The sequence below is a fragment of the Alosa pseudoharengus genome, unplaced genomic scaffold, assembly GCF_046254945.1.
Source record: "Alosa pseudoharengus isolate Yale_2024_CS ecotype anadromous, Long Island Sound unplaced genomic scaffold, YU_APseudo_1.1 YU_APseudo_1.1_scf_2, whole genome shotgun sequence".
In the NCBI taxonomy this organism is placed as follows: Eukaryota; Metazoa; Chordata; class Actinopteri; order Clupeiformes; family Clupeidae; genus Alosa; species Alosa pseudoharengus.
In genome coordinates, this window is record NW_027468663.1 from 47,831,738 (window position 1) to 47,847,706 (window position 15,969).

Below are 15,969 nucleotides of genomic sequence, written 5' to 3' on the forward strand. Positions count from 1 at the left end.
AAAATAAAAAAAGGTTAGACATAAAAATAATTAGCATTAAGAAATGTTTATTAGCCTGACAGAGCCAACTTTGTCAGTGATGACTTGAACAGGTCTACGAGGTCTATAAACCATCTAATTGGGGGCCAAGCAGCGAAGCTGCGAAGGCACCCATTGAGTTACTAGCTTTTCCTATTATTATTATTATTACACATCTGCCATTGGAGTCTATGGCAGCCCATAGAACGCCTGGCTAAAAAGTGCAGATTTTTTGGCAGAAAGTTTCGGGACACTCCACTGACCACTCACGCTCATTTACGGATCTCTAAACCCAGCCGTCTAGCGCCACCAACGGGTCGAAATTTGGCCGAAAATAGAACCGCTGGGTTTAAAGTTATGAAATTCGGCGCACTGATTCAGAACCGTCCCATGATCACTCTCACCAATTTACAGAACTCTATGCCCAACACTCTAGCGCCACCAATGGGTCAAACCTGGATTGCATTCACGCATGTGACCATTGAACGGTGGGTCCGATTTTCACAAATCAGGCACTGTTGTAATCCCTGGAACGACCTGAGTTCAATGACTCCTATTATGCCACTTTCCGCCATATTGGACCTCCGCCATATTGGATTTAGTCCAAACTCTACGAAAAGTTTCAGCGTTCACAAATTTCATCCGATTTTCACAGAACTTGGCGGAGATGATCTTCTGCTCGAGCCGCACAAACGATACTTGTCAGATTTTTCAATTTCATTTTTGTTTGCCCGTGACAGCCAATCAAATATGGCCATGAAGCGCCAAACAGGAAGTGGACTAACATCTCTGTGGCGCTTTGAGTTAACATAACAAAACTCGATACCATTAGTCAGGACACTGTCCCAATCACTCACAGCAATTTATATGCATATACATTGAACACTCTAGTGCCACCACCAGTTCAATGCTGGACATGCGTTCATGCGCGTGATCCTTGACTCTTTTGTCTGATTTTCACAATTGAGGTAGCGTCTGAATCCTTGGACCATACAGAGTTCATCGACCCCTATCCTATCACTTTCCGCCATATTGGACCTCCACCATATTGGATTTAGTCCAAACTCTACGAACAGTTTCAGCGGTTACAAATTTCATCCGATTTTCACAGAACTTGTGGGAGATGATCTTCAGACCGAGCCGCACAAACGATACTTGTCAGATCTTTTCATTTCATTTTTGTTTGCCCGTGACAGCCAATCAAATATGGCGATGAAGCCACCAAACAGGAAGTGGGCGAACATCTCGGCTATGCTTTAATGTATGAAGTCCAAACTTGGTACAGGGACTTGGTATCTGATTGTGAGGACGCACTAGGAAATTGGCATCATGTGGCCTCTATAGGGGGCGCTGTAATACAGGAAGTGAGCTTGTATCTCAGCAATGCTTTGGTGTACAAAGTCTAAACTTGGTATAAGGACCTGTTACCTGATTATGATGACGCACTAGGGAATTGGAATCATTTGGCCTCTATAGGGGGCGCTGCAATACAGGAAGTGAGCTCCTATCTTAGCAGCGCTTTGATGTATGAAGTCCAAACTTGGTACAGGGACTTGGAACCTGATTGTGAGGACACAGTAGGAAATTGGCATCATTTGGCCTCTATAGGGGGCGCTGTAATACAGGAAGTGGGCTCATATCTCAGCAACGCTTCATTGTATGAAGTCCAAACTTGATACATGGACATATTAGCTGATTGTGAGTACATGCAAGGAAAGTGGTCTCATTTGGCCTCTAGGGGTGCTGTAATAAAGAAAGTGAGCTCACATCTCAGCAACACTTTGGTGTATGAAGTCCAAACTTGGTAGAGGGACAAGGTAGCTGATTGTGAGAACGCACAAGGACATTGGTGTAATTTGGCTTCTTTCTGTGAGTGCTTGCTCATGCCATTGCAACGCCATTCCTGCTCTAGCGCACTGCTTGGCCCCCACATTGCTGCTTGCAGCTATATTTTTGTTTGAGCTCATATGTAACAATGGGCAGCAATCTTCATCTCATTGATGCTGGTGGGCTATTTCACTGAGACGACAAGTAAGGGATAATGTATAGAACGCCGGTCATTATCGGAAAATAAGTCCCGACAGGGCCCCAACCCACACGCTTATTACACGGCTGCTTCCCAAAACGAAAAAATAAACTGTACATAATATGACTCTTTACATTTATTTGTTACCGTTTTGTTGTGGCTTTTGCGAAGAAACAAACAGATTGTAACACACGCTGAACTTTCAAACATTCTTTAGAACACAGCTGATCAACCGTCTGCTTTCACTTTTGAATGAAGTTCCATTGCAGGTAGTGACCGCACTACTTGCGGAGTGATATGAAAGACTTGAATCAGAGGCACAAAACCCATTTTCCTTGACAGCAGTCTGTAATACAAAATTATCAGACCTCTGAACATTGAGAAAGCCCATTCAAGTGAATGGAGCATTCTGCAGCATTTTGAAGAGCCGTGTAATAAGATGAATAGAATGACTTGACTTCAGATTTTAGATGTTGTAGTGGATTAAACTGACCTCTAACCAAACTGATCTGGTCCTGAGAACATGGTGGAATTCAAGCAACACATATTTTTCATTGTCACCTTTAAGACTCATTAGCCCTCTCCAGAACTTCATTTCTTTCATTACCCATACAGTGCAAATGTTATCTGTAAAGATAAAAAACACCCTGAGAGACATCCGGAAACTTTTAAAATGGTCTCAGATATCCCCAAGACTGACAGCCATGTAAAATGGAACACGCTCTCCTGCTAGAACAATTTAGCTAAAAATAAACCGTTATTACATTAGATTACATGAGCCGTTCAGAGATCTAGGTCTGCAGTGCCACAGTTTTCCTAAAAGCCTTTCCGCTGCTGTCCCCTACTTGTTGCAGGTTTGAAAATGGCCTTCCCCTTGTCCAAATCAAAGCAGACTCCAAAGAAAAAAAAAGGCTCTTTGTTAGGGAAGAAATAAACAGTAGGCGAAAAATGCATGCATGCATGAGTGAATCTTGCTGACTTTAAATCATTCAAATTCAACCTTATTAATGCACAACGTGATCAGCAGACCAAATAGAGACAAACCCTCTCACAATATTTGACCTCTCTCTTTTCTGATTGCATAGGATGTGTAACACAACAAGTGCATTAGTCACCGCATTAACTACATTGCAATCTCCAAGTGACCACAAAGGGCATTTGTATATGCTGTATGAAGGCCATTCTTGCTAAACGTACCTATGCTTAACAAGCTCCACTGACACTTGTGTGGCAGGGAGATGTGTGATGGAGAGATGTGTGTGTGTGTGTGTGTGTGTGAGAGAGAAAGAGAGAGAAAGAGAGAGAGAGAAAGACCAATTTGTGTTGAAATCACCCAAAGGGAGCATAGCCAATTTTGCGATCAGACTTGCCTTGCTTCAAAAGGTGAGTGTGGCAGTGTTAAGAGTGAACCCAAATTACATTTGAGCAGTGTTTGTACCTGCTCCTTGGGAAATTCATGTCCCCATTTCAAATGAGGAGTAAGACAGGCATGCCCCATCTTTAATAGCTTGCAAATAAAGCACAATGTAAAAAATTAGAGACTATTCTTGCAACAACAGATTTTAAAACGGAGGCAGAGAAACCAAGGTGTGTGCATATACATTTTCTAAGGTTATTTTTTTAGTGTTTTCCACTTCTTAGTGGTCTTTAACAACTCACTGGTTCCTTAGCAACAAGCACACAGCAATAATATACAATTGATGCAAAATTTACAGTCCAGCTGTGGACATGAAGTTGGACTTCCTGTTTAACTATGGCTAGATTCTGTAAAATCATTCCAGAAACAGCTTCCTACCACCAAAGAATTGACAGTAGACTGGTATGTTCTATGCTCACACCATACTTTATCTTGATGGTTTTGTTTTGTAAGACATAATCTACAACCAAAAAGTGTAGATTATTTACATTTTCTTGAAATGTTGTATTTTCAACACAAAGATGATCTATATAAATATGCAGGCCAGGGAAAAAATTAAATGTCAAACGTCAAAGAACATCCTCATACACCAGGACAGGATAATATTTTAGTGTTATGCACATTTCAAAATGTCTAGCTAAAAACATGTTGCTATGTTTTTATGACACTAGCTGTGAAATTTAACTGAGATGAAATAGTGGAAAAGAACCTTTTACATTAAAGCAACAAGTTGCCCATAACCGCTTTCCGACCTGTCCAATCACTCAAGCCAAATGTTTAATTGACCATGATAAGACAGGAAAAGGCTTCTAGCCTGAACCAATTCCTCAGCAAAGGACACAGGAGCCATTTGCTTGTTCAATAGAAACAGGAAGCAATCAACTGATAAGAACAATTACCATTTGCAGCTTCAAACAGTCCTTACAAATGAACAGCAACCCACTATCGTAACTCTCCATAACAGCATTTGTCGTCACATGATCATCTGTACAGGACAGACACTTGTGTGTGACTTTCTACAGCCAGTAGAAAATGTCCTCAGAAAGGAGATATGTTACAGTCTATTATACAGTTATTATGTTGTAGTCATGGTGATCACGTAATAATAGTTCCTTCATTCCGAGAAATATTTCTTCTTGATGAATAGCAAACTATGACTAAATCCATGAATTGCCTTTATGGAAATTGAAAAATAAGATCTTCAATCACATTTCTTTCAATAATGATTTGTATAGGCTGGATTTGGGCCTGGAGCCAGTATGCATCAGGTTAACCCCTTCACGCTCTTAGCTGAAGGAAGTATGTGCGTGTGTGTGTGTGTCTGACCTGTTGAACGTGCTCCAGCAGTGCGGTTGAAGATTACTCTGACACCAGATCCACTTCAATTGAATTATTTACCAAGTGATCAAGCCTACCAGCACCTGCGGCTCACCACCCCATTTTCTAAGAGCACAATTAATATTTCCCCACAAATCACAGGCAATTCTAATCCATGTGGAACAGGCAAATTAATTTGCGTTCACAATCTGTTTTTTTCCATTATATTTGCAAATGTCAAAAACACTGTGTAACCATTGTATCTGATAACTAAAGTTAATAATGTCTAGGGATGTAACGGTATGTAAATTTAACCTCACGGTTATAGTGACCAAAATTATCACGGTTTTCGGTATTATCACGGTATTTCAAAAAGTGTGTTCAATATATTCAGAAAGCACTGAGGCCTACACAAGCTGAAATAGTTTCAAAAAGTGTCCCGTTCACTTTTTTCTTCATGTTTAATTGGCCATGTGCTTATAGCTTAACTTACGCTACCATAACTTGGAGTTTGCTATTTCTGTTATTTGGATGCAATGAGTGAGACCAAAGTAAGCGTTCAAAATAAAACTTTAGGCTACTGTATTCTCCTGATAACGTGAGTGGAATGGATTTAATGTGGACGCGAAAAGACGCAGAGTGTCTACATGATACAGTGCACATTTTGCGGTAAAAAAGTTCCGCCTTTTAAAATCAGGTGTAGCCTAATCCGAATCATGGTTAAAACCATCAATTACACACAACAGAATCAGTAGGGTACTAGTTTTGTTCCATTGTACCAGGCCTACTGTATGTCAAAAGCAGGCTCGGATGAAGCTGGGAAGGATTAAACACACGGTTTCCACACCGCGGTAATCAACAGAGATAATCATGATGTTTGAAATGAAAACGGTAATTATTATCGTCAACATTTTTATCGCAGTTTACCATTATACCGGTAATCGTTACATCCCTAATAATGTCCATTCAGCCAACAATATAACAATTCACTAGTGAAGTTGCAAACCAGACCAATGGCCAATATCAACATATCATGTGTAAAGGCCGTAGCAACATTGTCAACATTAATTTGTGAAATGTAGGTTAATGTGGGAATCCAGTGATATTCAGTGATAAAAGGTGGTGCAGGAAGAAACTGGAAAGTCGACTTTGCAGTTATATCATGAGGGCAATCTGAAACAGCCACAGATATGCAATGCAAATGGAGACATAGCCGCCCAAACGGTCAACTTGAACCAAAAGGTTCACACTTATGGTGCTATTCAAATTAAACCCATGCCCAATGGTAATTTCACTGCCACGGTAAATGTCACGGTAAAGCCTCTGCTTTTACCAAGTAATCTCTAGGCCTAATTATCTCCAAATCTAATCTTGTACCATCCTTCTGCCTACTGTACACCGATGAACTGCTGGCACACAATAGACCAATTACGAGAACCTGGATTTTGTCTTCCCAAAACAAATCTGTCAAGCTATACTAAACAATTGCAGACAAGGCCATACAAAAGGGAAGGGTCAGAATGCAGCCACACTTGAAAAATTAAGTCTGACAGACATTTATGTTTGGTGTGGAACTACAAGCAAAAGAACCTGAAGGAGAGCCAGAATCACTCAGAGCAATGTGGCCCATCATGTAAAACTCAACAAAACAAAAGAGGCCTGGTCAGGAATCTATGAGTTCATGATTGAAATCCAACACAATATGAACAATATGTGAATACTTGAGGAGTCCATCCCTCACATGAAAGACCCTATCAATCCCTCTAATCAACTTATTTGTCTGAGGTTGCATGCAAAATATCTGAATTTTAAAAGGGAGATATTTAGCCTACCCCTTACAGCTTCCACCATGCTTGTATCTTAATGGATTAAGGCACTCTTGCCAACAATGGCTTAAATCTGATCGGATCAGATTTTTAGAGATTTCTTTATCTCCAAATTAGAGTTGGAGACAAGTTAGGCATTTTAAAAAGCTTATAAGATCAGCAAGATTATTCCACCTCCAAAACACACTGTACCATATTTTGCCTTCTGTCTTTCTTTGTGTTCAACAGAATGACAGACTTGAGAATGCCAACACTGGAATATAGTTCGACACTGAAACGTCTCAAACACTATTTGTTGAAGAAGTGCAGTGCCATTACGGTATATGGTCACAATTCACTGTAACTGCCATGGAAACCAGTAATCACTGGTGAATTTGAAGCACGTTGATAACTACAGCTCTTGGCTTGGCTTACTGCTTTGACTGAAATTCATATGATGCAGATCTTCAACTATATCTTCAAACTGCAGCATTTCACACAAAATTGTTACAATAAGTTAGTTTTGGATGAACACTTTCATGGGTGGATCCTAATGACCACGGTTTAGGGGCTTTGACTGGATCCCAAACGTCACTGCTCTTCAGCACAGTAGGACACCTCAACGTCGTGCATACAGTATTACACCCTATAATATGAGATCATAACTATTTCAGTTGATTGTTTCTGGTGTAAAACAACTGCGCCTTCTGGGTGTGTTTTTTTTTGTGAGCTTAGGTACTCGAGTCAAACATTCTCTCCCACCTTCTACACCTCCACAATATCAGACATGCCATTTGCCCACGTTATTAACATGTGGAGGATGAACTGGCTAACAGTACAAGCCAGTACAACAGGATCTCAGCAAATACAGTTTCCAGTATATGATGCCAGCAGATATAGCCTACGCTATGGCAGCTGGGTTTCTGTTTAGACACCAGTGATAGCCTGCTAAAGTGAAAGCTGACACCATTTCCCACTACGTGTTTTGCCATGAACTTCCCAACCAATGGAAGATTTCATTCATGCAAGCCTATAGGTTTCCAAATCGTCTGAATCATTCTTATAGCATAGCCTTACTACATTTTATAGCATTGACTTCAGATAGTGGGTACGGCTATAATAACAACATGTCAGGAAAATGTCTGTTGTGTACAAATCAATGTTCGCTACAATATTTGGAAACAAAGCAGCCTTGGGTAAATAAATCAAATGTGGTAGTAGCCTACACATGCAGCACGCCACTCCTTGTAGCCTACTTTTCTGTAATCATAGGCTATAGGTTTGCTGTGTCTTCAAATGTTGTGGCCTGCCATGCCACACTGTTACTATTGTCTTTAAGCCTACAATTACTATCGACTGACACCAATTACATGCGCAACTGATGCCAGGAAATTTTCCATGCTTACCTTCAATGGAGATAACGTGCTCTCGGATCTGATTCTGAAGGGCCAGGTCATCTATGCGCTCGATCAAGTCGTAAATTGCATAAATGTTCGGGTGGACGGACTCGAACCTATGGATTTCTGCCCTTATGGCTGCGGAGTTGGACAGGACAAACTGGGAGCCAGACGGGCCAGATTGGGCAGCTGGGCCTGATACGGTTCCCGAGCCAAACTGACCCGCCCCTGAGCTTGCAGACGATCCGGATCCGAACTGGGGTGGAACGGACTGGGGCACCGGTACTGGAACAGGCGCTGGGACGGTGCCTGGGGTGGGCATGGCCGGTTGCGACTGCTGGGAGATACCGGAGACCGACACGGATACAGGGACACTCGACTGGAAATTCATCGCGCTGTGAACAAGGAACTCTTCGGAATCAAAGATTTTACCCGCTGAGATTTTCAGCAACACTGAAAGTCGAGAAAGAAGAAAGAAGTCCGGTATTCACTGATCTACAATCGAGGAGGTCCTTTGATGCATCAATACTCAGTCTCCGACTGCAACAAAACCGCGGTTCTACCTCATATTATCAAGGCGTGATTTTGGACCATTTTCCCCACTACTACTACAATGGGGTCTTTAGCCGTGTCCTGCTGTTTACAGTGGTTAGCTAGGCAAAATGTCTGTCAAATGGGCACTCCTTTCTGAGCTATCCGATCTATTTCCTGATCAATTTAAATATGTTCAGCTGCTTCCTTCCAGAAGCAGACAATGAGTCCAGCTAATGCAGCACGCGTTGGTCCCATTGACTGGATGCAATGTTTCTGCATTAAAATCAAAACGCGTTTGAATCCCTCTTGGTCTTAGTGGTCCCTCCCCGGTCCCCTCCTCCGCATGCTGCAACGTCACACATCACGTAATTGGGTATCAGTTGGGGGGGAGGGTGTAGTTCGATTGGATATCTGTGATGGAGAAAAGATGCAACGTGCACATCACTATGTGATACCCAATGATTATGCAACCAAATACTTTAATTTGTGTCAACTTTATCGACTTGATAAGCAGTTCTCCGGGGTTAGGCCTACTATAATTTAACTATATAAACTATAAACATTTTCCTAGGCAGCAGTGTGTTTTTGAATGCGCTATGCCCATGACTTCTGTTTGGCACAGATGCTTCCAAAATTCTATTCAATGTTGAGAGGTCTACCTAGCATCATTAACCCTTATAAACAGGTTATGGTTATGGTTATGGTTGGATTTGGCAGACGCCTTTGTCCAAAGCGACACATAAATACAAAACAACATAATATTTAAAATTGAACAGGGAACAGATTAGAATGTTGGTCAAATATAATAAGGAGAATAGTAATAATACACAACAATATCAATTCAATCAATAGCCTAATAAAATAAGCAATGAAAATGAGGGGAAAAGCAATAATAAAACAATAATGTCCATTCAATCAATAGTATAAAAACAATGACATGGTAAGACTAAGGAGAATATCAATAATAAACAATAATGTCAAATTAATCAACAGCCTAATGAAAATAAAACAATATTATACAAACCATAACACATAAGCGCTTAAACAACTAAGTACATGTTGAACAGGAATGTCTTTAGACCCCTCTTAAACGACCAAAAACTACCACAGGAACGGAGAGCACTGGGCAACTCATTCCACTAACATGGAACCACTGAGGAATAGAGTCTTGAATTAGACCTAGTTTTTATGACTGGTCGACATAACAGACGCTCATCAGAAGACTGCAGTGGGCGGTTGGGGATGTAAGGCTTGATTATTGAATTAAAATAGGAGCAGATCCAGTCAGTGTCCTATAGGCCAAAGTGGGAGATTTAAATTTAATTCTGGCTACTATAGGGAGCCAATTGCTTATAAAACAGCATTTGTTATTTCAGGGCATGGCTGAATCTTTGTTCACCAATCTACTAGCCTGAAGATGAAGGCTGTTCATTAGTAGGCTACTGTCAGATTTACATGAACTAAGGTTATATCACAACAGAACACTTTCTTTTATCATTTGCTCACACTGCAATTGTTATTGTCATGATTGCTGATCATATCCCTTCACTCAAAACGGTGTAGACGATAATATGTTTCACTGTGCGACAAAACACTGATAGGGCTAGTTTTCACCCTAAAATAAATACATTGTGCAATCATAACTCATACTTTAAAGCCTGTTTGACCAGAAATGTACCTGATCTACATCTATTCAGATTTTAGTTGATTAGATCTAGTGTGCAGATTTTTATTTATTTTTTTTTGCCTTTGTTTTTCCATTCAGCTGTTTTATATAACTTCCTACACTTACCCCCTCGCACTATGTCTGGTCAAAATGAAAGCTTAGTTATGAGGCTGGACAATAAGGGTATTGATTAGCAGATTAATATATTTTATTGACTTACGTAGATACAAAAGTGTTTGACAAATACATAAATATTGCAGGTGCAGGAAGTAGGCCTATTTGTGTCAGTACAAAAATGATTCTGAAAGCATGAGAAATTCAATTGACTTTCCCAATATCACTGCTCACTCACCATGAAAAACATTTCTGTGTGAGCCTTTTTATATCTTTGAGTCTTCCATGTCAAACAATAATAATAATAAAAAAATAATCAATCAATCCCTGTCACTAGCACGTTTCTTCCATGAACCTCTATAAATAGTGCCGTTACGAAATTGTCTCACCAAATACACTGAAACGACCAAGTTGTTCTTAGCAGGTTGAAATCTACAAAGTCGAGATGCAGAAGTGAAATAAGGAAAATGAGTAAATATACAGACCAAAGCTGTATGGCTTTTGTATTGTGCCTAACTCTAGACTGTATTGTGTCATCCTGGATTTCAAATGCAACTGACCCAGTATTAAAGAGAGCCAAGGCTTGAGAGGAGAAAAGAGACACCTACTGGTTTTCCTACACTACACCCATTTTGCAGAGGCCATGTGCCTCAGAAGGGCTGCAGATTCCAGTGACTAATGGAGTTCAAGGTCAGACACTGAGACCCCTACAACACAAACATTTGGAGAGGCACTCTAAAAGACAACTGTGAGTCAACATAGTGAACACACATACAATAGCTAAAAATAACTTCAGTAATGCAGTGAATCTTAGTATTCATTCATACATGTGTTTTATTGTTGTGTGGTCAAACCTACTGTATGTGTAGTGTGGTGACCGTAATTAGACTATCTGATCTTATTCTTTGCCATAATTACAGTACGACTGTCCTGAAGACAAACTGCTCTCTATATGCAAACAAGCTGAATGAATCATTTTTACTTCAGATCCTGGACGGCAGGTGGGAATGACACATGTATTTAGCCTGTCTGTTCTTCACTTGACCATACCATCAAAATACATTTTGAGATGATACCAAAACTAGTTGCATGATGAAAGCATATTTTCAGAATTGTTGCATCGAGTTTAAATCATCCTTTGATGTTATGTGTTGTTTGTTGTTTCATAGCATGATTGCAAATTACCACTCAAAGTAATCTTCAGGAGAGCAATGCTTGGTTTTCTCAATCTAGAAATGAGATGACATTAATACATACATACTGTAATATAATACTTCACTTTTGGCAGAACTGGATTGTTGAATTCCTATCAGGGTGAGAAATATTTTTTTACATTTTACTGTAGATACTTTGAAATAATTTACCACTTGTATAGATTATTTTATATTCTATGGTGTTTTTTATTCACAACATGCACATTTAGCTGCTTTTGGCTTCAGTAGTTAAGTTGTTAGGTCACCAAATGCCTTGCAGTCTGATGACACACCACAGAAATGACCTAATGTTTTAGAGGGTGTTGTAGAGGAGCCTGTAAATAAGACTGCACTCTTTAGAGACGCCTGTGGATAAAAGAGGCTTACCAAGTGTATAACATTGACAGTATCTAATTTGTTCTGACAGCATGTGCAGATTTCAAATGAACACAAATCCCTACTTTCAAAGGCAGAACATCCCAAGATAGTGCTGATGCTGCACCAATTGTTCAGAAAGATTGTTAAGATTATGCAACACCAGGGGAATGGCTGGATATTTTCGACTCGAGGACCCTTGATAATTTTGCAGTCCAAAAAAGCTATGCAGAAAGCAGTATAATGATTTGCTTCTCCACTGCAAAGGCTAGACAATAACTACATAAGCATTCTCCATAAGATACTGTTGACAGTTGTGAGTGCATTACATTTTGTAAATGCATTAGCCTTTTAGGCAGGATTAGGTGTTGCATTAGCCTTTTAGGTTAGGTTTAGGCAGTTTAGGAGTTGTAAAAACAGCAGAGATGTACAGCGTAGTAACTGCAGTATACAGATTTGTAAAGGATGATCACACATGATCCACTACAAATTCATTTAAAACAGCTCTGAATGTTTTAAAAGCAGAGATGAGGGAGACATATGCTGCCAAAGGGTCAGCTCTCCCATTGTTTTGGCATCAGTGATCTCTAAGCCACGGTGATGTGCAAACCTGAGTGGCCCAGAGGTGGGTTTGGTGGTCAAGGCATCCACACCCGTATAGCCCAATAAGTTCACATTTAAAGCTGCAGTTGGCAAGATTTTTTTGATCATATACACTGAAACCCACACTATGCTCCGACAGAACAACATAAATCAGCCGGTTTTAGAAAAAAAAACGCACTACCGCACTTCTACCTCCACCTAGAGCCTGTTATTGGTGGTAGTGGGGGAGGGGCATGAGAGTTGTAAACATTCAAAATTTTAGCAATCTGTCAGACTTGTCAACTGCAGCTTTAACTTGTTCCTTTTTATTTTGCACACTGACCCAGGGACAGTGTCATCAGGGCGTGTGGCATTTCCACTGATATGCTGATAACACTCAGCTGTGTCTTCTGATGACATTGGACCAATCGACTCACTTGTTTAATGTAGTTTTAGATATAAAGACCTGGATGTCATAGATGTTTTTTAGATTTGCTGCTCATTTAAAACCAATCATTGGCTGAGAGGCTCAAGGAGAGAGACCAAGCCCCAAACTAACTGCAAATAATGATGCTGCTTCGATGTTAAGTTATGTAGGGGACACAGAGAAGCGTTAGACAGAAACTGTGTGTGTGTGCTCACTAAGGGGATAACATGGAATACTGGACAGAGGCCAGGTGAGGTTTTTTGCACCTCTCCAGGTGAACTGACAAATTTATGAGATGAAATGTATTATTTAAAAAAAGGTACTTTGTCAAGGTCACTTGAGAATCGTCTAGAAGCTACTGCAAGTATTGCAAATGTACTTGCCATTGCATGCAGTTGTCTCACAGAACACAGGCTAAGTTTTTGTTCTCACCTAGGTCAGGTTCAAGAAACCTTGGGCAGGTATTGGATAGAAAGTGGAGTAGGAGGGAAGGGTGCAGAGAAAGTAACAAAGGAGCTGATAAATCCATAGATGATGTCCATCAGTCAGGGTTAAAGGCATACTATGCAAGATTTACACTTTTATGAAGCCAATTTGATGGTAAATTAACTTGTAATAGGCGAATCGTTCACCTAGCATAGATATACAGCATAGACGTAGCGAGTCCCGAGAAAACCAACCATGCAACTTCCAAGAGTGGCGCCCCGCCAAAACTCGCCAAAATAAATACATCGCGACTTTAGAGGGAGCTCTAAACTCCTAAATACCTAAACCTGCATAGTATACCTTTAAACATTCAGTATTAGCATACAGTAATTTCCTGTGTATTAGCCGCATTCTGTATAAACCGCATGACAGTGTTTTATGCAAATTAAAAACACAAAACCATATTAATACTAACCTTAACTGACCCCGTGTATTAACCTCATAGCTGAAGACATTTGTAAAGTCAATGTATAAACATAGTTGGGAAATTACGGTACATGGGGTAGGTGATGACCTGCATTGGTTGTGCAACAACATAGTGGACATTGTGCTAATAAGGTTATTTGAATTGTGCATTATGTTGTCCTTTCCATATTGAAGAATAACTTTGGCATTTGACCTCTGTCACCTTGATTTCAATACCTTATTGAAACAGGCCATAGATTACTGCTTGAATGTTCATAGGCATCCTAGATTAAATTTGTTTCATTTCAAGGTTGGTTTTTTCCTCATTGATTTCATTGCGAGACCAAGTTAAACTGCCAAAAGATTTCTTTTATACCTCTTTTTACTCAACTTTACCAGGAGCGCCAATTAATGTGGAGGGTGTTCTAAGTGACATAAAAAACCTTGATTTTAAAAAGTAATCTTCCTGCTTGTGGCATATCTGGTCTAAACAGAAGCAGTCTCTGACACCCACGTAGTGTGCCGAGAGGCTAGCATCAGAGAAAGCAACTACCTTTGTCAGTCTGGTGAACCTGTGTGATAGTGTCGCTGCCTTCTCCTTGTTTGGGTATCTTACTGCCCATAACAGAAACGACCTGTGATTTACTGGACTGGGCAGGAAATAGACCCCAGCCTATCTCAATAGGAGTGACAACAGGAGTGTGGTCTGAAACAATGGAGGAAATCTTACTCTGCTTTGGTTTGATTGATGTGAAAATATGAAGGTGCCATCCAGCCATAACAGTGCATCTGTAAAGGCTGTGAATGCTTTCAGAGATGAGCAGCTCATCATGCAAGGTGAATGATATGTCCATTTAGGACTGCACTCTGTTAGAGTCCAAGTCATCCTCTGTGCCATCTGATGCCAACTCAATCAGAATAGTTGGCATCAGTAGTTGTAAGCTACTCTTCGTATGAGAGTGCACTCTACAATGCAATTCATCGCCAGGGAGCCAACATATGTACCACTTTATGTGCAAAACACAAACAAACACACACACACACACACACACACACACACACACACACACACAAATGTTACTTAACAGCCAAACATTTGTAATTGTGCTTCCATCCCTGAAATGGGCACCTAAATAAAAGTCCTGTCTGACAACTGATAATACCAGCACTGTCAGGCCTTTTAGGTATTGCTGCCAGTGGTGTGACAGTGCATCTGTGTCATTGTAAATGGAAGGCAGCATTGAGCTGCATCACAGACAAAGCATAATTTGTATGGGACCATATTGTTCTGTATTGCATATATTAGAGATATTTGGACAATTTAAATCTATAAAGTGCAGCCTATCTAAGCCAGTTTTGCATCACATGGTCAGTCCATACCAGACCTTTGTATTCACCTCACATGCTCTTTCATTTTTACATTTCTGTGAGTGATTTTTATGTGTGTGAGATATACAGTATGTGTGTATGTGTGTTTGTTGTGTTATGGTTGTATAAGCTACTGGATGCCTAACATTTCCCTTGAGGTCAATAAAGCATCTATCTATCAATCTATCTAGTCATATTGTCCAGTGAAGGCTTTGGCCACATTAGTACATAGATTACGCCCACCCATTAAAGATAACACTATTTGATCACTATTCATTATTTGATTATAATTTGATTTCCTATTCATTAACACTAATGAGGATGCAGTAAAGGTTTAGGAGAGTTGAGCTCAGTCTAAAGCTTTGTATACTTAGAGATTGGATAAAACATGTTTTTCCTTTTTCCCTGTCCCCACGCTGTTTAATGGGAGCAGGCAGCAATCAGCATTTGAGAATCTCATTAATCTATAAAATAAACACGCCCTCTCCCTCCCCCTGACACCCCTGAAGACAAAAATACCACAGATAGATGCACTGAGGCACAGATGGGGAAAAAATCAAGCATGACTTTCCGAGGAAGTGACCAAGAGGAAAAAGGTGTGGCATCTATTTTCTCTTCTAGTCGACACCTGGAAAAATGAAAATACAAAGCTAGAACAAAGATAGAACACTAATGGTTGCCAGGACAAGAAAAGCATCATGGATTTTTTTCACTTGAGTAACTGAGTCCGCCAAGTGCCGTGCGTTGTGGATATCACAGTAGAATATGTGCAGCTTGACTTTCCAATCCAGAATGGAGAGGAGACACATTTCCTTTGCCATAAGACGTTGGCAAAATAA

The 15,969-nt window shown here is 40.2% G+C and overlaps 1 protein-coding gene across 1 annotated transcript in view; it reads right to left on the minus strand.

The window, feature by feature from the left end:
• agap3 (ArfGAP with GTPase domain, ankyrin repeat and PH domain 3) overlaps positions 1-8,958 on the minus strand; it is a 133,066-nt gene extending 124,108 nt beyond the window's left edge. Inside the window, exon 1 of the mRNA XM_076295263.1 lies at positions 7,990-8,958. Within this exon, the coding sequence (XP_076151378.1) occupies positions 7,990-8,371 (382 nt within the window). The 5' untranslated portion in view covers positions 8,372-8,958. The remainder of the gene's footprint in view (positions 1-7,989) is intronic.
• Between the last annotated feature and the right edge of the window lie 7,011 nt (positions 8,959-15,969).